We start from the raw sequence: 20,650 nt of genomic DNA on the forward strand, positions 1-20,650 counted from the left end.
AGACCTTAACAGGACTGAGAAACAAATTAGAGTACAACTATTCCCTAGTCCAAAGTGTGCCTTATGGTGCCACTTTCCTTTTTATCTTTAATCTTAATATTCAGACACTATAATAATTACTCAGTCAAAATCTCACTTTGAAACGTGTGTGTGTGCGCACATGCACACATGCATGGGTAAATTTAATACTCTGAAGTTCAAAATAATGGTTGTGGCTCTGATTACTTAAAGGCTCTAACAATAGTTCTCAAGCTCAATCAGAGAAGTCTTTTTAGAGGTTTTTAATCAGCAGTTAAGAAATAAAACAGACTTTACCATTTTCAACCTACTAAGAGTATAGTTAAAGTACTAACCAGAGTGGTTTGTTTAGGGCTTACTATTTCATGTTCAATCTGTACAACAAAATGCAATAAAACAACCAATGCATATCTGTACCATTTCTTAATCATTTGTAGCTACAATGTTTACTAAATGTTTTTAATGAAGTACTCACTCTCCAACTTTAGTCAGGGTAGGCGCAGGACAAAGCATAGAATTGAGCTCCACACTTACTGGCTTTACACCTGGAAAATAAAATGCCACTGAATTGGTAAAGGGTTTTATGAATCTCACAGTTTCATTAATAATATGAAGGGCATACGGCAATCAGAGCTCAAGTGCGGAGCATTAGATATATTAGCATGAAAAAGCAAAAAGACACTCATTTAAAGAAAGAAGAAAAAAAGAATGAAAAATAGAGATTATAAGCCTCACTGATACATAGTATTGGTAAATTATAGATCATGACTCTTTTTTTACTTAGACTAAGTTCACATACGTTTGTAGACACTATAAAATTATCATCTGCTCCCTCAATTTGTCAAATATTCTACGTTTTTTAAGGATAAATGGTATATATATTTAAAAGCATAAGTTAAAAATAATGAAAAAAAGGAGATGAATGTCCAAAGGAAAATGAATTTATTTCAAGAGTTTAATAAATAAAAAAATATACTTTATAAAGCTGAATGCTTAAGATGCCTTTGTAATTTTAATAATATATGAGAAAAATGATCTAGCCTATAAATATTTGCAAAAGTTAAGTAATTGAATGGATGATCTTAGAATGGGAGTAACAAAAATACAGTCTGACTCCACTTATTTGTTTGAATATGTACTTTAATAAACTTAATCTTATGTAGCTAAATATAAAATATGTTTATAGTATAATCAATTCAGCTATGTAATCAAAAGGAGTTAGTTAAAGCTAACGCTTAGCTACCGAGGACTACTGAATAAAAAAAGTATTCTGTACTCTTCAATTGTGGAACCTACTATGAAGGGAATTTGTTTAAAAAAAATACTGTCTTGCGTTACCAAAACAATGATCTTAATAGGAAAAAAAGGAATTCATTATGACATTTATCATGCTGAGATCATCACCACTTTAATTCAACAAACACATATTGAACGGCTGGTTACTGTGTGTGCAGCCAAAGCTGTGCTAACTGGAGTGTTCAGGACCATCAGATAAACAGCGAAACTGCAGACGAACCTCTCACAAAACAATTCTACCAGAGTTCAGAGTTGTAGCGTATGCCTTCCAGTATAAAATTTTAGAAGACACTATAATCATCGATGAGGAAAAAAATATCTTAATAGAAACCCAAAACGCTCAGAATCCTAAGATCACTTAAGGGGACTTTTTCTCAGAATGAAGATAAAAGCATTATACTCATCTGCTCTTTTGAGAGCCAAACTAGGAAAAATAAAACCTAATTCCATAAATAGGGTAATTATCAACAAACACTGTGCTGGGTGGGCACCGGGGATATAAAATATCTGTAAGACAAAAAGCCTGTCTCAAAAAGCTAACTGACAGATTATTGAGAAATTAGATAAAGAAAACAAGAAACAATAAAATAAGGCAGTTAGTAGAGTAGTCCAAGTGAGTTAGATTTTCAAGCAAGAGTGATAATAAACTAGAAAAGGAGGCAATTAGATCAGGCAGTTGCTGGAGTGCCCAGAGCGCAGACGGGAACACTGGCTTCACCCTGAGCTCTGCCGTTATTAACTGTGTCACCACAGGCAGCTTATTGTCTGTCTCAGCCACAAGGCCATCATCTGTGCAATGGGGCTACTCAGAAGGATGCCCAACGGTCATGACGCTACGAGCAAACGCTGCCTTCATCAAATAACTAGGAAATAATTATTACAATTTCTATTGTCATCGGACTCCCTGTCCTCCTCCTGTGTTAAAAAACACAGCGCTGTCGGTTTCGGGGGGAGGAGGAAAGCCCACGATGCCGGCGCCGCGAGCTCCCCGAGGCCCGGGACGTACTGGCCGTGTAGGTGTCGTTCACGGTGTAAGTGCAGACGACGCTCCCGCCGCGGCTGCCCAGGTTGAATCCTCTGCCCTTCAGAACAATCTGAAACTCCTCTGGAGGTAACCGGAAAAACAAACAGTTTAATCACTGCTTTACAAAAAAAAAGGCGCAACTTGAAAGTATCAAGGTTCATAGAATGAATTTCTCCATACTATTCAGCCAACTGATAACAAAGACATGGCTCTCTTTCCAACTCTACTTGAGGACAACAGTGTGGACATCATTCACTGCAATAAACAAAGTGTTTTGCAACAGTGACCACGATACTCGAATTGAAGTTAACAGTCATCCCCGGGTAGACACCATGCAAACGTGCCCAAATTCTATCCTTGGGAAAATATCGGCAGAAATGAAACCTCTTTGTTTTTCTCCACTCTGAGGTACCGAGGTATGGAAATGTAAAAAACATTAATCATTCCTGCACTTTGGCTCTTAGAACCATTGTGCATTGTGTTTCCTTTAATCTGTGACAGCTTCTTTAACAGCTTCTTCATGTCGCTAATCCCATTTTCATTTTTTGTTGCACACAAATTTATAACTCACCAGAGGTCAAATATTTTGGACTACCGATAATCTACAGCCAGTCACCAAAGATTTAACTTATTGTACTCTATGCATATAGTAGGAGCAGTCACTTAATGTTAGAGAGTGAAATAATATGCTAGAAGGAAAGTTAACATCTAATATCTTGATTGGGAAATAAATGTTTGCTGCTTGGCTGCAAGATGACTTAAAATTTAGGTAAAACTTAAAATATGACTCAGTAAAAAGGACATGGGCTTTAGGGTCAGACAGGCATGGGGTCTAATAGGACAATTACTGATAGCAAATACTAACCCTGTCTCTACCTCAGTTTCCCCATCTGTGAACCAGGGATTATAAAACTGCTGGGATGTTCGAATGCACTATTCCTCTAACACATCTCAGTAATCATTAGTTAAGGAGGCTAAAAGGTGCAGAACTTAGTATCATGTCCTGCAGTTGGGAGGCCTACAGTAAATTACTCAGCATGCTGCCTCCCCGACCAGACACAGTATTTTCCTTTTCTAGGTAAAGTCAGGTTAAAATGAACTCCAGGTCAGGCTTGAAGAAGAAATAGAATAGGCCAAAGAGAATCACAGTCTGTGTAAAAATGGCTTTGAAGCGTTAAAACCTGAGTCTGTTCTTAGCACCAGCTGAAGAAGCCACCTGCTTCCTTCCTGCCATCAAGCCATAAGTCACTTCCTTATGGGCCCTAAACTGGTGGATACTGCCCTTTGGCCAGGTTATCAAAGCATGGAGTTCAAAATCTACAGATGCATGACTGTCTGTGTAATCAGATAAAAGAAAAAATTTCATATTTTATTTTACTTGTCATAGGAAAGGTCTCAAACATGAACTAAATATATAGAAGATGCTAAAAGCCTGTCACACAATATGTTCATTATTTAAAATAACACTCCAATCTTAAAAATTTGAATTTAAAATAGAAATATTTCAAGGAATTATTTAAAAATTCTTACAGAAAAAGATGCCAAAAAAGTTAATTTTGCTATTCTCTTTCCAACATGAGTTTTAAATCATATATTTTAACTAGGAAAAAAATACATTTTTTCACATGGTATTTTTAAATTTTAACCACTTACCTCCGACACATACACTTGAGGGCTGCAATTCCAGGATTTCAGTGCATGACTGGGCTAGGATCTAAAAAGGAAATAAAGAAGAACAAGATATGGAACTAAATTACTACATGTGAATTTTAAGATTACTAATAATCTTGAGGTCCTCCCCTTAACTTCAATAGATGGCAGAGAAAAATCTCACATACACAATTACCAAGCTCTTAGGAAATCTGTGTTGTCTTTCAGTATATATTCTCAGACTTTATTCTGTAGGAATCCTTATTTGATTAGAGTAAATACAGATAAGCACTGATAAAGTGGGTGTTGCCTGAAAGCCCACAGCCTTGGCTATAAAAAGATAAGTAAAATTTCCTGTTAGACATAAATTCAATGCTGGCTTTTCCCATTAGGCAAAAACAGGATAGCAAATCAGACCTGTTTATTCTAATTTAATGTTTTCTAGTAAAAGTTTCAATATAATCTCAATAGATAAACACTTCTTTGACTGTGTCATTTCTATTTGATTTCTCGACCTCAATTCCCATGAGTGCTGATGCTTCTTATATGTATCAGACATTACACTTGCAGAACACAGGCTCCTTGTATGAGCCAAATATTATTCTCAAAAACACAGGCGCTGTGCTCCCACATTCCCAGAGCACAGAAACAGAATGGCTCTTCTTAGCTTGTTCTGAAAAACAGAAACCACCATACAAGGCACAAGGCTACAAGTGAAAAACAACAATGATGACATAAGCCATTCTTAATGGACACAAGAATCCTGTCTTTATTTTTGGAACTGCTCTGCACTACATTATCAAAGTCAGACAAACTCCAGATGATCTTTGCACGGCATTCCTTTCTTGACCGAAGGTGAAGACAGATGATGCACATACAGTGGTTTCCAGCATCTCCTGCTCGTAACTAGAACAGGAAGGAAGGACTGTAGCAGGAAATTATGTTTTCAGTGCTTTCTTTAACAACAGTGAAAATATAAACTGTCCGACTCTAAAAATCAGCTGGGTCAAATGAGAGAATTTTTGTTGCTGAATATGCATCTCTGAGTGGGGGCATCTTCTGTGCTTTTTTAGACCGTTTCCCAGTGAAACCTCTTTTCACCTAGTCATTAGGAAACATATATTGTGGAATTTTATATCTGAGAAATTCTGGATGAGGTCTATTTAAATGCAGAAATGACCAAAGAGATTCCATAGCACCCAAAAAAACTTTCGGCACTGAAACACCTCCTCTGCATCTGCTATTTTTCTCTTATCCACTGAGGAGGGAGTACCAAGAATTGGGTTAAGCACTGAAGACTACTGTCAAAGGTTCATGTGCCCTCTGGTATGAGAAGTATCTCCAATCGCTAATGTCTTTAAATATTTTGACATAATTCAGATAACAAGACTAAAAATGGAACAGAATTTTTAAAAAGTTTTGCTAAAGAAATTCAGAGCTAAAAATGTTTCAACTAACAAAAAAAAGGGCAGTATAGCTTTAGTTTGGTGGATCTGAGATGAAAGTGAGAACAGTGAGCCACCAAAATGGAAGATCAAAGAAAAACACAGAGCCCTCAAATCTGTTTTGTCTGCCAGCAGTTCTGTAAGGATTTATTTTAAAACAGATCTTATTAAGGAGACTGACTTCACCAAGTTCACAATCTCTTTATTAGTTTTTAGCCACACCTCTGTTAGAATCACTGAAAAGCATCAAGGAAAAGTATGAGAGTGGTTTAAAGTTTTAATCTATTAAAAATAGAAATCTTTAAAAACAATTTTGTTAGAACAAGGTAAACCAAAAAGTTATAAGGAGATTTTAGAAAGGCCATGTCAAAGAATATGTATCACAGGATGTGTGAATTTCTGAAATTATGTTGGTTTGCTCTCTCCTACCAAGATTGACCATAATTAAATCAGATCTCATAATATTTATGACAAATATGTGTGTGTTGACTTCCTCTTTTATTAAAGTTAATTTATATGAAAAAGCATCTAACCCTTCAATCAATTGTGAATGTTGGAAATCCAGGAACCCATAGTTTGAAACTAAGTTCACCAAAACCATTTCCAAATGAAAAATAACCAGACCCAGAGAGAATGTGGTAGGGAGAAAAGAGAAAGAAGAAAGCGTATAAATTTTTGTTGTTGTCTGTGGTTTTTTTAAATCCTCACCCGAGGATATTTTTCCCATTGCTTTTCAGAGAGAGTGGAAGGGAGAGAGAAAAAAAATCATCGATGTGAGAGAGACATCGATTGGTGCCTCCTGCACGAGCCCCAACCAGGGCGAGGGGTCGAGCCCGCAACCGAGGTGCGTGCCCTTGGCCGGAACCGAACCAGGGGCCTTCAGTCTGCAGGCCGATGCTCTAACCACTGAGCCAAATCAGCCAGGGTGAAAGTGTATAAATTTTTTAGAAATAATATTTTTTTCTAACTTTGGCTTTTCTTTCTAGTTTACCATGTTCCTATTTTAAGAAAGCAACCACAAGAAAAAATGATTTAATGTTTGCATGCAAAAAGTTTACATCATTAAATTTTTTAAACAAACAGTTCAATAAATAAAAAATAGTTCATAATCTATTCTCACCAAGTAACTGCACGAGATCAAATGTTCAAGATTTCAAAATGGGTCTATTATTAAAATTGTCATTGCTAAATGATAATGGACAGAGAGGGAAAAATATTTTAGACACTCTGGTTAATTTTTACCAAATTAAATACTGTTATTGATTGAACATTGGATCAGGTGTCTCATCTGTAATAACTGATGCATTATCTTTCATACTCTGCATTTCCATGATTTGTACAACAAGAAATCCTATAAGGATATCTCTTCAAATATATGTTGCCATGTGTCATTATATCTCAATAGTAACAGAAAATAGTTTCCAATAAAGGTTGGCCTTAGCTGACATCAGAGGGAGCTAATAGCACCACAGACCAAATTTAAATACAAGCCAAATACTATTAATAAAACCAGGGCACTTTAAGTCATGCACACACTAGATGCAAAATTGTACTATTTGAGATTTTGGAATAGTATCTATAAATTGACAACAAACTTAATGCTCACCATGAAAATGTATATTACTGGAGCACCTGTTCACTCAAAAGCATCAGTTCACTCAAACAGTGATATTAGTATTAGGGAATATTTACAGATGCAAATAATATTTACATCATTACCTAATCCCTACTTTTAAATCCTCAAGTATTAATACGGATGACAACAGTCAAACTTTCTAAATTTAGTACAAACATAAGTAGTCAAAAATTCAAACAAATTCCTAGCAATGATCATCATAATTACCACTTATTTTTTTGTTGTGCAATTGTTATGTACCAGAAACTGTGCTAGGCACTTTATCTGAATTTCTCCAGTTAATCCTCCCAAGTCTTGTGAATACACACTATTTTTATCATCATCTTTATAGATGAGAAAACTGGGGCTTACAGAGATTTTTAAAAGTTGCCCTAGAACAACTAATTTTGAAATAGCAGAGCCAGATCTCCTCAGGTCCGATTGAGTCCAAAGCTCATTGTTCTAACCAGTGTGCTCTACTATCCTTCATGTTTTTGACAGTCTAACCATTATAAAACTTAATATCTAACAAACTAGTGAAATTTAGCTGCCTGTTTGCCTGGACTCCTTTTATACTATCAAAAACAATCTAAAATCTGATTTATTTATTATGTTCAAATGTATGTCACTAAGCTTTGACTATTACTTGTTGGGGATTTTACAGGTTTGTTTTAAAATTCCCCAATACCACTGACTTTGCATAAATTAAAATTTTAGATCATCCTCTGAATTTGTAACACATAGGATACCCAAATGCATAGGGCTCACTTCCTTTTTTTTTTTCTCTATTATCTTACGCTTTTACTGCTTTCTATCAAAAATTTGTGTTATGCAGATAAAACAGTTATATTTTTTATTTCTCGGCATCACCCAGAACCTAAAAGACAGTTTCTCAGAGGTCCTGACTCTTGCTTGGGGAAACAGCAAGCAATTGAAAAACTAAAATCAAACTATGTTTAGAAAAGTTAATTTGTTATTTGATCTAAGAACATATTTTTGTTTTTTAATAAAAGTAATGACGCCAATGGCATTTAGGTTTCACAGTTCAAAAACTGTGTGACTTGCTGAGTCCTGGAAACAGAAAGGACATTCGGAGCAAGAAGGCCAGAGTTTGGGGATTTTCTTTTCTTTTGTTTTTCTCTATTTTTTCTGGATGTGAAACTGATTTCAGACGAATTTTTGATATGGAATAAGTTAGCCTTTATCCCTCCCACCCCACTGTCTCACATAGACACTTCTTTTCTGAACACAATCACTATAGAACACACATTGATTGATCCCCTGGATCCAACTGCAACTGAGGCGGCTTCCTCCTCTGGACCACCCAGGTATATAACCCAATAACTTTCCTTATTTCCCTTACGCTAGTATGAACTTGGTTTCTGTTGCTTGTAACCAAAAATCTTAATACAGTGAAATATAAATAAGAGGATGACAAAACTAAGTTATATGGAATCAAACAATTCAAAATAAAGCATTTTCTGGCATAAAAAAAAGAGTTGCCTTTTTTTTTCCTTTTTATGCTTAAATACACCATAACTATATTAAAAAAACAACATTTTCAGGAAGCATGGATTGTGTCTGACTTATTTATAAATATGAATTAAGTAGGCTGTTTCCCAGTGCTCTATTAGACACCAGGCATAGAAAGGAGGAAAATACAGCCCCAGCCTTGCTGCCATTAACACGAAAGAAGTCAGAATGAGACTCCTCACCTCCGTTCAGTGCAGCCGATCCTTGGATACACAGACGCCCAGAAGACTCTCATTTATTGTGAGCTTTACATGATAGCCAGTCCTTTTTAAAAAGAGTCCTAGAAACTGATTTCCAATTTTGAGTAAGTCCTACCAGTTTGGTGGGGGTTTTTCCCTGTAAATATATCTTTATAGTTAGCTCAGACTTTAGGCTTTTTATCAAACCATGATTTTATAAATAAAGATTTCCATAACTAACCAGTCAACATTCATAGTAGAACCTGCTAAAATCACGTAAGCTAAGGCCTTATCGGAATGTTTATTAGGTACCCTCTTCTATGGAAATGTTTTACCTGAAGAGGAAATGATTTTGCAATGTCTTCTCATTCCACTAAAGCACAGTTTAGACAACTTTCTTAGATACTTTTAAAAAAACACACACCACCACCACCACCAACAGACATTACTGAGAGAAATAATTTAGCTCTAAAGGTCCAATGAAGCTTCTATTTCCAGCACTAGGAATGAAGTTACTCTTGAAATGTATCTTGAATATTTTTCCCTTTATAAAGAATCTATGATAGCTTTATTTGAATTTCTTACACGTATGAGTGATCATTCCCTTCCTATTTATGCTCCTGTACTTCCCCATTAGGCTCAGGAACTGGGACATTAGCTGCCATCGCCCAGGATGCAGTCTCTTAATTCTTCTCGTTCAGGGTTATTTATAAAACCAGCTTCACAACTGATGCATCTCCTCTGTTAAATACTTTCTGAGGTACTCTATCAAAACAATTGTGGGAATAATTGCAAAGAGAAAAACATCCCATGGTCTTGTTTTTGGGGGAAAAAAGGAGGAGGGTTTTCCACAGAGGATTTTGCTTTTTATTCAGTCCACATTTTTCAGGAATCCTGGCTTTTTAAAGTTGTTTTCTTCCACAGCGTTGCATTATGACACACTGAACCAGAAACCACGCGGTACTCACATGTCAGCCTGACTTATACTAGTTTGAATATTTTACTTTTAAATAAAAGTCCTGCGCTCATATTTCCAAGAAACCAAAAATAATTGTTAGACATTCTAAGATGTTAAAGATAATCTAAAGTGGGAAACAGAAGAAAGAGATCCTATGTTTGAGGGCAATGGGAGAGAAAAAAGAAAAAGAGGAGGAACAGTGACTGAAACCATACGGTCTTCAGACTTGAACATTTCCCTGGACCTCCACTTCCCAAAGGGACATTTCCTCCAGTATTTCTCCCTGGGCGCAATCCAGCGTCTCTCTCTGCCCTCTACCCAATTCCACCTTGTCTTCTAACACTCCTGGGCACCTTGTAAAAACAACTTTCACTCTCACTGTTTCTAGTCCGTTGACTTAGTCAGGGGAGAACGCCCAAGTTACGTTTGACCCCTCTCTGCCCTTTTCATCATATATCCAGTGAGCTTGCAAGTTCTGTCAACTTTTTAAAGCTTCCCAAATTTACCCTTTTATTTCCAATTTTACTGTTATCACAGTAACAACAGCAACAGATAGTTGCCCAGCCAATATTTGCCAGAGCCTGACTCAGCAAGAGAAACATTTCATATCTAGAATTCAGGCCCACCCTGCCCCTGATATGATTCTGACCAGGGCAGAGTTTATTAGTCATTCCCCTTGAGGTTCTTGACCTAGTTTTATTGCAAAAGACCCAGAATCCCAGTGACTGGAATAAGCCCTGAAAAACTCTGGGCTTATTAGGGATGCTGTTTCCTCCTCAAAAACTAGGTTTCTGCTCTGCATCACTAATTCACACTACAGGGTCCCTCCAAGAATGGCGGGGTGGCTCTTTTCTGAATGCAGGGTCCTGAAATTCCACATAGTTTTTGTCTTGGGAATGTTGAATCTCCTTTCCCAGTTGTTGACCAGGTCCTGGCCCCATGGCCTAAGGATTTAGAAGTAGGGCACGGCCAAATACTTGACTTTGGGTAACCACACCATCTACAAATCTTTGTTATGACCCACTTGCTAGATTTGACCCTCTCACATATCAATGCCATACCCTTTTAGACCTGAGTCACTGACTGAAGTCTGCCCCTCTCTCTCAGTGGATTTCTCTACAGAAGGATCAGCAACCCCATCCTACACAGTCCTAGCTTTGAGACATTCCTGGCTTCCTACCAACTGTTTTAAAGGCCAGCCCTTCTGAATTAGATCATTCTCAATCATTATCTCATTTAATTCACAACACAACCCAATGAAAACAGATGTTATTATCCCCATCTGACTGATGAGAATTTTAAAACTCAGATTACATTAGAGAACATACAGAGGCCACATGCTAGGCAGTGGCAGAGTTGGAATTCAGTCAGGTCTTTCTATTTCCAACCATAATGTCAGACTGTCTCCACTATATTAGGTTTCCTTTCACCATGTCTCACAAAAATTATTGCAAGAGACTTAGGGCACACCTTTCCATCTTCCAAATCATCCTGTACATTATCATAAGAGTATTCTTCCTAAGCATTCACTGCTATCATATAAATTCCATGGTCTAAATTAATCTTCTATGGTTTTTCAGTTACTTACAAAATAAGTGCCAATTTCCCATCTAAATATTTGAGGGTCTCCATAATCTGGATCCTGCCTTCTGGTGAATGTTTATCCCCATATCCCTCCATGATCCAGGCCAAGCCACATTTCCCCCTGTGCCTCAGCCACTCAGCCCAGGCCATTCCTAAAGTTCTATGGTCATTGTTCCTAATTAAATCTACTCCAACTGTCACAGTGTAATCCAACCCCCAACATAAAAAGCCTTCCTTGACTTCACATAACCAACCCTAACCCATTCTTCTTTCAACTTTACTCTAGCCATATTGGCATTTTAACATAAATTGCATTATAGGATTCCTTTTTATAACATAGGGTGACTCACTGAAATTTCCCTTCTCCAAATCCCCACACTTTATCATTCCAAACCTCAAATTATCATTATTTTCAAGCCCCTTCAGAGCAGATGTGTCTTATTTAAGTGTGTGTCCCTTCTTCCAAACCTAACATGATGCCCCAAAGCATAGCAAAAGCTCAATAAATGAGTAAATAAGAAAATAAATTAGAAATGGGAAAATAAGGGTAAGAAAGAGGAAAAGTTTTTTATCAGCACCTACTTGAGATAATAAATAAATTTTAAACCTTTATATGTGCTAACCAACATTGGAGATTAAACCAATATTCCAAAAACTGTTATATATCATGTTTGCCTAGATAGAAATCTAAAAATTTTGAAATGAGATGCTTTCCTCCAAATTAAAATAGAACATTAAAATGATTTTCTGAATCAAGAAAATTTGACAAAAGGTATTAAACTGTTAACATGCAAAATGTCATAACAAGGGCCTTTTTTAGTATCTTGCTTTTGAAGTTATAACAGTGTGAACTACTACAGTATTTCCTTTTCTTTTTTACCACAATAAAGAAAGGCTCCAAAATGAAACTCCTATTCTTGCTGATTAAGAAGTTGACTGCAGACAAGCCATCGACCTATGTCTTTACAAAATATGACCTCTTATACAGTGAGAGTATCAGACCATTTAAGTTACTGAATTTTGGTGGGCAGGAGGGGGAGGGTACAGGAAAACAATGTTATCAATTTTTATCAGAGATTAACTTCAAGTAAAGTACTAATAATTAATAAGGCAAGATGTATTTAAATAATTTCTAGCAGGAAAATATGATTAATTTAGCAAGTAATTTGCTTCCATAGTGCCAAAGATCTGAAAGACTTAAATTTTCAGATTTCTTCCATTTGCTTGGCTTTGTGTAAATACATTCCAAGTACAGTTTAATCTATTAGTTTGGTAAATCATAAAAAATGGAGGGATATTCTCACCTGGCCGGCATGGCTCAGAGGTTGAGCATCGACCTATGATCCAGGCTATTGGGGTTCGATTCCTGGTCAGGGCACATGCCTGGGTTTCGGGCTTGATCCCCAGTGGGGGGCGTGCAGGACATAGCTGATCAAAGACTCTCTCATCATTGATGTTTCCATCTCTCTCTCTCCCTCTCCCTTCCTCTCTCTGAAGTCAATGAAGATATTTTTTTAATTTTTAAAAAAAGAGGGATATTCTCTTCTCTGTGTCCTTAATTTGAAATACACTGTTTTAAATACCAACTATAGTTTTTTATGAAAAGATGGTACTTTGTAAAGTACAATTCGAATTTGAGGCAGAATTAGTTTTTGTATATTATTGGGTGGAGCAATTTCTGCCTTGAAGAGAGATAAAGTGCTTGAAATGCCTTAACTTTCTACATAGTGGGCAAAAATATCAAACTATCACCATGTTGATAAAAATTTCAGCCGTTGGTGAGATCAGCTTTGGTTGCAAAGGCTCCGTCTGTCCACCTGCCAAGTCTGCCAGGGCTCCCCAGGGGCTAACTTCCCTGCAGACAACCTACTCCTCCTTTCGTGACAAAACAGCTTAAGCTTGACTGTACTGAGATGAATGCTACACTCATCAGCCCCTCCAATGAAACTCGAGAGGCTTTGTTAGCTACTCATGGCTAAAATAACACAAATATTTCTATTATTATGCTGTCTGTTTTAGTTAAATTAAACTTAGTTGAGGTGACATTGGTTAATGTATTATATTTTCAAGTTTACGACTCTGTAACAGAGCATCTGTATACTGAATTCTATGCTCACCACCCAACGTCTAGTCCCCTTCCGTCACCATGTATTTGGCCCCCTTCTTACCTCTTCGTCTCCCTCTCAACACCCCCTCTGGTAACCACCATATTGCTGCCTGTGTCTATGAGTTTGTTTGCTCACTGGTCGCTTTGTTTAATATCCCACATGAGTGAAACCGAATGGTTCTTGCCCTTTCCAGCCGACTTATTTCACTATCACGGAACTCTTAAGATCCACCCAGGTTGTCGCGAATGGCAGCATCTCATCCCTTCTTGTGGCTGACTGGCACTTTGTGTACTTGCACCACATCTTCTTTATCCAGTCATCCATCAAAGGACGGCACTTTGGTTGTCTCCATGTCTTGGCCACCGTGAAAAATGCTGCATGAATATAGCGGTGCATATATCTTCACAAATAAATGTTTTCAAATTTGGGGGTAGATACCCAGAAGAGAGGTTGCTGGGTCAGATGGAGGCTCTATTCTGCATGGTTTGAGGGCCCTCCATACTGTTTTCCATAGTGACTGTGCCAGTTTACATCCCCCCGCAGTGAGTGAGGGCTCCTTTTTCTCCACATCTGCTCTAACATATGCTAAGTCTTTCAACAGAACTTACTCAAGCTAAAGGCCATCAAGAACTTTAGGAAAGAAAGACTATAGTTAGAAATTCTGTATTAAACTTTCCCCAATACAATTTTTTTTTTTAATCCTCACCAGAGGATATTTTTTTCCATTGCTTTTCAGAGAGAATGGAAGGGAGGGAAAGAGGAGAGAGAAAGAGAGAAACATTGATGTGAGAGAGAGGCATTGATCGGTTGCCTCCCGCACGTGCCCCAAGGCAGGCCTGGGGATCAAGCCCGCAACTGAGGTACATGCCCTTGACCAGAATCAAACCCAAGACTGTTCAGTCTGAGGACTGACGTTCTAACCACTGAGCAAACCCAGCCAGGGCCTAATACAAATTTTAAAAAATGAAATTTAACTCATAAATATAATTTCTTGAAGGAGAAATCTGTAATCATAAGCCATAAAAAGAGTTTGAAAATGTAATTGGTCACCTGGAAAATTTTGAATTAAACCTTTTATATATTGAAAAAATATTCCTAAGGGAGTAACTCAGTGAGGTGTTTTCTCTCTGCCAGTAGTTATTAAAATATGTAATTGCAAATTCCCAAGTACAACAAAATTCTATTTAAAATACAATCCATTGATTTATGTATTTATAGGGTCAAATTATCATCTATTTTGTGACATCCATCTACATTCCTATATTTTAACAGTTTGAGTATTTATCTTAAGTAAAGCTATATAAGTATTGCAATTTTTTCATAAAAACTAAACACAATAATATATGTAAACTCCTAAAATATTTAAATCTCTGTTCATTGTGCATTTACATTTGTTCTGTCTATCAGAGGTCCTAATATGTGATAGGACCAAATTATACGTCTTCTCTAAAAATCTCCACTAATTAGAAAAGAAAAGAAGTCTACATGATACTAAAACCACATTCAATAAATGTCACTCAGTTTCTGAAAAACATGATCTTTAAAGAGAAATTTTAAATGTCGGAGCAAAATATCCGAAGAAACTGTGATTTTTTTCCCCCTTCAATAAATACCTAAAGATTAAAGGAAAAGCTTTGACTTCGAGAATATTATATTATCCACTTCCATTTTAGGATGATGTTTACCAAAATATCATAAATACTTAATAGCAACTGTTCCTAGTGCTTCTAGCAAAAGGCAGTAAAACGAAACATAAACCTCAGCTGTGAAAGCCCAGGAGTTTTGCTTTGCATGTCATTGCTCCACTTCTCCATACCCTGTTGAGAGTAGTCCAGAGTCTAATGATCACCAGAGACAGCTCCACTGAATTTGAAACAGAAATATTATGGGCTCCAGTGAAACTATTAATCATTAAAGTGGAAAGAACAACGAGAGCAGTCAGATACTCAGCCGGGGGTTCAAGATGCCTGGCTGATAGCTAGGAAATACCATATTGGAAAGAGAGTAATCACACATTCCAATCCAAATTTTTATTCTACATTGCTTCTGTAAATCCCATAAACTCTCCAGCTATCAAGATGCCGAGGAACGCCATGCTCAAAGGGTAGAAATGTCTAAGATCGTTTATGAAAATCTTAAACTTGAAATTACAAACCCAATCTCACAAAGCTCAATTTGCAAGAATACCAAACCTGACCAACAAAATCTAGATCTTCAGAACTGCACCGGTTTGCAATGCCGAACAAACTTCCTTCTTTATTTCCTTCTTCTAATGACCACCTGAACATCCAGGATATCACGATGGCTTCTTAGAGTTTAAAGTGTATCTAAAATTATGAGCCTTTCCTGCCCCCAGAGAAATACTCACAGAATTAATTATCCCTTTAAGAGCTTGAAATCCACCTTTGACAGGGAAAACTTGTTCCTTGGAATCAGCAATTCTTTCGAGCTTTGGAAAGAGGAAGAAGATTTAATGAAGAAGTAGTTGAGACATATAACACTTTACAAACTTCATTACATTTTAATTATGTTCTTCTGAAAAATTACACCACAGGATTAATCCACTAGTGTAGCCTGTCAGAAACTGAAGGTGACAGTGCTGGGAATACTCTAAATGCATCACAATGAAATGAACTGAGATCAGCCACAGCCCCTTTATAGTGGCCTGAAGTTTCAATTTCAAAGTAGTACAGAAGTCCACTAGCTGTAGCTGTCATGAGATGCAGGAGTCTTAGTCATACTCAACAAAAATTTAAACGTAAAATCACTCTGTCAGTGCAAAAAAAAAAATTTAATATATAAACCCTTAAAACTTTATGAAAATAATTGTTCTTTTTTAAGGAAAATTATTAAAGATTTCTCATAAGCAAATTTCCTAAATCCTTGAACTCCTAAGGGTCTAGTTTTAAATCAAACTAAAACACTTAAATAAGATTGTCATAATATTCTTGTGAGTTGAGTTAAAGAACAGAAACACTTATATTATTTTAACCCAAATGTTTGTCCTAATTTAGTTCCTCTAAACCAAATAAATGTTCAATAAATGTAGAGTTTTGTTTTTCAGTAATGAAACCTGTCAAAATCTTTATAGAAAAGATTTTTATAGAAAATCTTTAACCATTGTCATAGTAAGTCATCACTGAAAAGAATTTGATAAATTATCCTTAAGACAATGATGTGACTTAAATTAAAGTTTGCAGATCTGCTGTACTCACTTGATCTTGTTCAAAGTCAAGGACACCAACACAATAAACTCTAGCCCCAAATGACCTGGATAATTTTGCCTATGGAGAGAAATAGAGATGGAGGGAGAGGGAGAGAGAGAGAGAAGCAGAGAGAGAGAGGCAGAGAGAGAGAGAGAAACTGAGGTGAATTATTCAAATATCAGGCCATACATGCAGAGACACACAGCAAAATACACTAGAGTGTAAAGAACAGTTTCAGTTCAATACTCACCTCTTTCTCCGCATATGATGGCACCAGACCGTCCAACTTACCATCTGTCAGAGCAATTATGATACTGGAGGTTTTTAAGCCTCCTGCTTTCTCAATTTGTTCATTTGCCTGAAAATGAAGAATAATTATCCAACTCACAATTTAATCTTAACTTTGAACCAGCATGTTCTATCGAGCTGAATTTGTAAGTGTGACAAAATCAAAATATTATGGACTGGCTTTTAAAACACAGTATTTGTGTTAACAATTTTATTTGAAATACGCATAAATTTACATTATAGAGTAGTTACTATTGGGTTTAAATGACATAGATTTTTAGCTTTGGTTGACTAGTCCGAATATAACCATAGAGAAAATAGAAAATGTCTTAAAAGGCAAAATGCCATTCAAACCTTTCTTATTACCATGATAAATAACGTTCTCTATCAGTCTCATCCCTAGAACAACTAAAATAATTTAAATTTTTTTCCTGAGCTAAACATGTAATGGGGTCTTTCAGTTTTACCAAGAGTTATAAATTATTTCATTACAGCGTAAGAAAACATTCTCTCCCGTATGCATAAATGTCAAAGAACTTACTAGCTTTAGTCCTTCATGGATGTATGTCTCTCCTGTTGGAATAACATGTTTTAAATCCTCCAAGCCTTTGCTGATTTTGCCTCTGAAAATAATGTTTTATAATATTAAATAGAGAAAAATGAGCAAAGATCACAATCAGCACTTCTCAAAAAACATGGCAGCACTGCAACTAAAGTTTCTTCAGTAAGAAAAGGAAAGAAATTGAGCTTTGAAGGGCAGATAGCTCTTCATGCTTTTTGTCATTTTAATGAGTATTTAATAACGACTGCATTTTAACTACAAAAAATAAAAGTACAAACAATGTGAAATGTCTTGAAAATCTAAGCATATTCTAGGCTTTTTGAGTTGAGAACAGCTAACTTCAATCATACTTGTTTTACTAAATGCTAAGGAGTAAAACATGTTTCTTCATCAAACAAAACAAAACAAAACAAAACAAACACACCACCAAGGACTGAGTAAGTCAGCTGAACTGAAAAAGTATTTCTGAAGCACTTAACCCGCCTCCCTATGAGTTGGAAATTTTCTTTGTTATTTGAAAATTCCTAAAGCATGTTACTAAACCATGTTACTTATGAAAATTAACATTTTCTACTTTTGTCTCCCACAGTCATAAGTCTCATGATGTAGGCAGTTCTGTAGCACCTTCCTACCCATCCAGACACTAGTTCATTCTCTTGAATATTCTGGATACTTAATATATTGTTGATGAACAAGTAAAAGAATAAATAGAGATGAGCAAATAAAAGGATGGATGGATGGATGACAATGGATTCTTCAGAGGAGCAATATGAATTAAAAAGAGGAAGAAACATAGAATAGTCTTTTTCATCATGACTAATTAATTGTTCCAATAGAGTACTTTTAAATAAAGAGCTATTTTGTGTGTATGAGTAAGAGAAGACCCATTTATCAGGTTGCTTAAATAAAGGTTCCAAAGACTCCTTTAAAAAGAAAAAAAGAAAAACTCACAAGAATCTTAAGAGATAAATACAGTAATGTTGCAAAAACAACCCAAAATAAACTCAAAACTTATTTTTAAAATTTTAGACTTAAAAGATCAGAACAGAGATCTTAATATGTTGTTTGGGGAATTTTAGCTTTTAAATAGAAGCAAACAAAAATACCATTTTTAAAAAAGCCTTGAAATATTAAACTAAAGTACAATGCTTTAAATAAAACATGAAGAGCAGTCATACCACTGAGAATGACAGACGACAGATGAAAGACAACTGAAATTCAAGTTTACACAAATAGATTATAAAAAGTGCATTGTCTAAACAGCAAGGAGCTTACTGGGGTCATGCACAAAATTTTATATATATATATAATCAATATATCATACTCTACTGAAACACTTATTAAAAATAAAAATATTATTATTTTGTCATGCTGCAATGTTGTGTTTCAAATACTTGCAAAAAATGAGTCATTCACCGGAGCCTCACTCACATTTTAAAAGTAACTAATTGATTATATTTTAATATTGTAATGAAAATTATTATCAGACAAGGTCTCCATCTCAAGAAGTTTCCCCAAAACACAAGACAACTTTCAAAGTATGATCTTAATCTTCCTCCTTCCTGATTTAGTCATCTCTAGTAACACATATTGTCTCTTTTAATACTTGGTTTAAAATCTACCTATTCATGGGAGCCAGTGGAGGGAATCAACGGGGGGGAGGGGAATGGGTACATCGGTAATACTTTCAAAAATAAAGATTTTTTTTTTTTAATCTGCCTATTCTGAACCTTTCTTTAACTTCATTACACTCTCTTTTCTATGTTGCCCCAAACATATGCATGTTCAACTTTCACTATAGTGAATAATTTTGTCTCTTAAAAACATATTACTTTAAAATAATTTAACTAATTTAATTTAATATTTCCACAAGACTGGAAGTTTACAGTGGCCTATCCCCACATCTATTAGATAAAATACATACCCCACTCTGCACTTATTACTCATTATAGTGCCTTTTACAAAGTAACTGTTCAATATTTATTTCAATCTACCGTAGGAAAAAAAATCATAATTCCACAGATGATGGAATGAAATTACATAATTTATAAACTTGTCTTATCTAAATATTTATGTTTAGTATCTACAGAAACAACTTGAAACCGATTCTGTCTGAATACAGATAAAAACCAAAGATTTGGTGCTTTCCAGAAATGAGTGGCAGCGTGTCCTCAAGCATTAATGTTTGCTGCCAAAATGAAAATGAAAAAGACAACTGAAACTCAAGTTTACACAAACAGATTTTGCATGGCAAAAATCGCCTTCCCCATTGGATTCAGACTCGGCTCACTCACTACTCGTAAGCAGCAGACAGCACCAGCAGAGACTCTCAGCTCCAAATAAATAAATAAATAAATGGAACTTGCCAACCGTGCGACCGAGTCTCGAGTCTGGGGAAGGCAGGGCTCTGCGAGCCTGCGCGCTGTAAGCACAGGGCCCCGTGCTTTCTAGCCATTCCCTCGCCTGCCGCCGTAACTTAAGTTGCACGAACCCCCCTTTGCTTTTGCAGCTGCAAAAGGAAGAGGGGTGCTTGCCCATCCCCAGTAACGTCAGCACACGTGAGTGCTGCTCTTGCTGCCTTGCACGGGGACAACACAGCCTGCCAGCCGCTTCCCCGTCGACAAATGTCACTTCAAGGAAAAGGCCAGGAAACCAAGGCAGGGTGGATCTCAGGCCTTCCGAGGGTCCCGCGCAACTGTGCGTAAGTTATAAACTCATCTATTAGTAAACAGTTAACTAGGGCAAAGCAAGATTACGTAGCAGGATAAAAACAACTCACTCATCTATACTTTGACTCAAAGAAATCCCTAACGGAGAGCAAGGAGGGAATGATAAAAATAAACAACAGGAAAAATGGACACGTTATAAAGATCGGCTCAAATCCCCCATCTCCTTAGATCAGCCTTAGTAAGTTGGGCTTTCATGCCGTGTCTTCAGCTACAAGGACCAGCAATACTGAAACTACTTGGTAGTTGTTATGAAGCTGTCGTCAAGGGTGTTGCTGCTCTCCTGACACAATGTCCCCTCCGGGGTCTGGGGCGGAAGCTTCGTGTCACCCCTGAGTAAGCGCTGTGCACTTCCTCCTTTCTGCCAGATACATCACGTAAGCTTTCTTCGCCTACTGGGAAGTCCGCAGTAAAGTCCTTCCTCATTCACAAATTTCTGCGGAGCTCCTACGGTTATC

General features: G+C 36.5%; 1 protein-coding gene across 1 annotated transcript in view; it reads right to left on the reverse strand.

Annotated features, from left to right (window-relative positions):
• ANTXR2 (ANTXR cell adhesion molecule 2) overlaps positions 1-20,650 on the reverse strand; it is a 121,093-nt gene that overhangs the window by 85,659 nt on the left and 14,784 nt on the right. The window contains exons 4-10 of the mRNA XM_081161097.1: positions 17,446-17,527; positions 16,867-16,974; positions 16,626-16,694; positions 15,779-15,859; positions 3,992-4,052; positions 2,321-2,419; positions 494-563 (exon numbers count right to left, since the gene is read on the reverse strand). Coding sequence (XP_081017223.1) covers positions 494-563; positions 2,321-2,419; positions 3,992-4,052; positions 15,779-15,859; positions 16,626-16,694; positions 16,867-16,974; positions 17,446-17,527 — 570 coding nt within the window. The remainder of the gene's footprint in view (positions 1-493; positions 564-2,320; positions 2,420-3,991; positions 4,053-15,778; positions 15,860-16,625; positions 16,695-16,866; positions 16,975-17,445; positions 17,528-20,650) is intronic.

This window comes from Miniopterus schreibersii (assembly GCF_964146895.1).
Source record: "Miniopterus schreibersii genome assembly, chromosome: 1".
In the NCBI taxonomy this organism is placed as follows: Eukaryota; Metazoa; Chordata; class Mammalia; order Chiroptera; family Miniopteridae; genus Miniopterus; species Miniopterus schreibersii.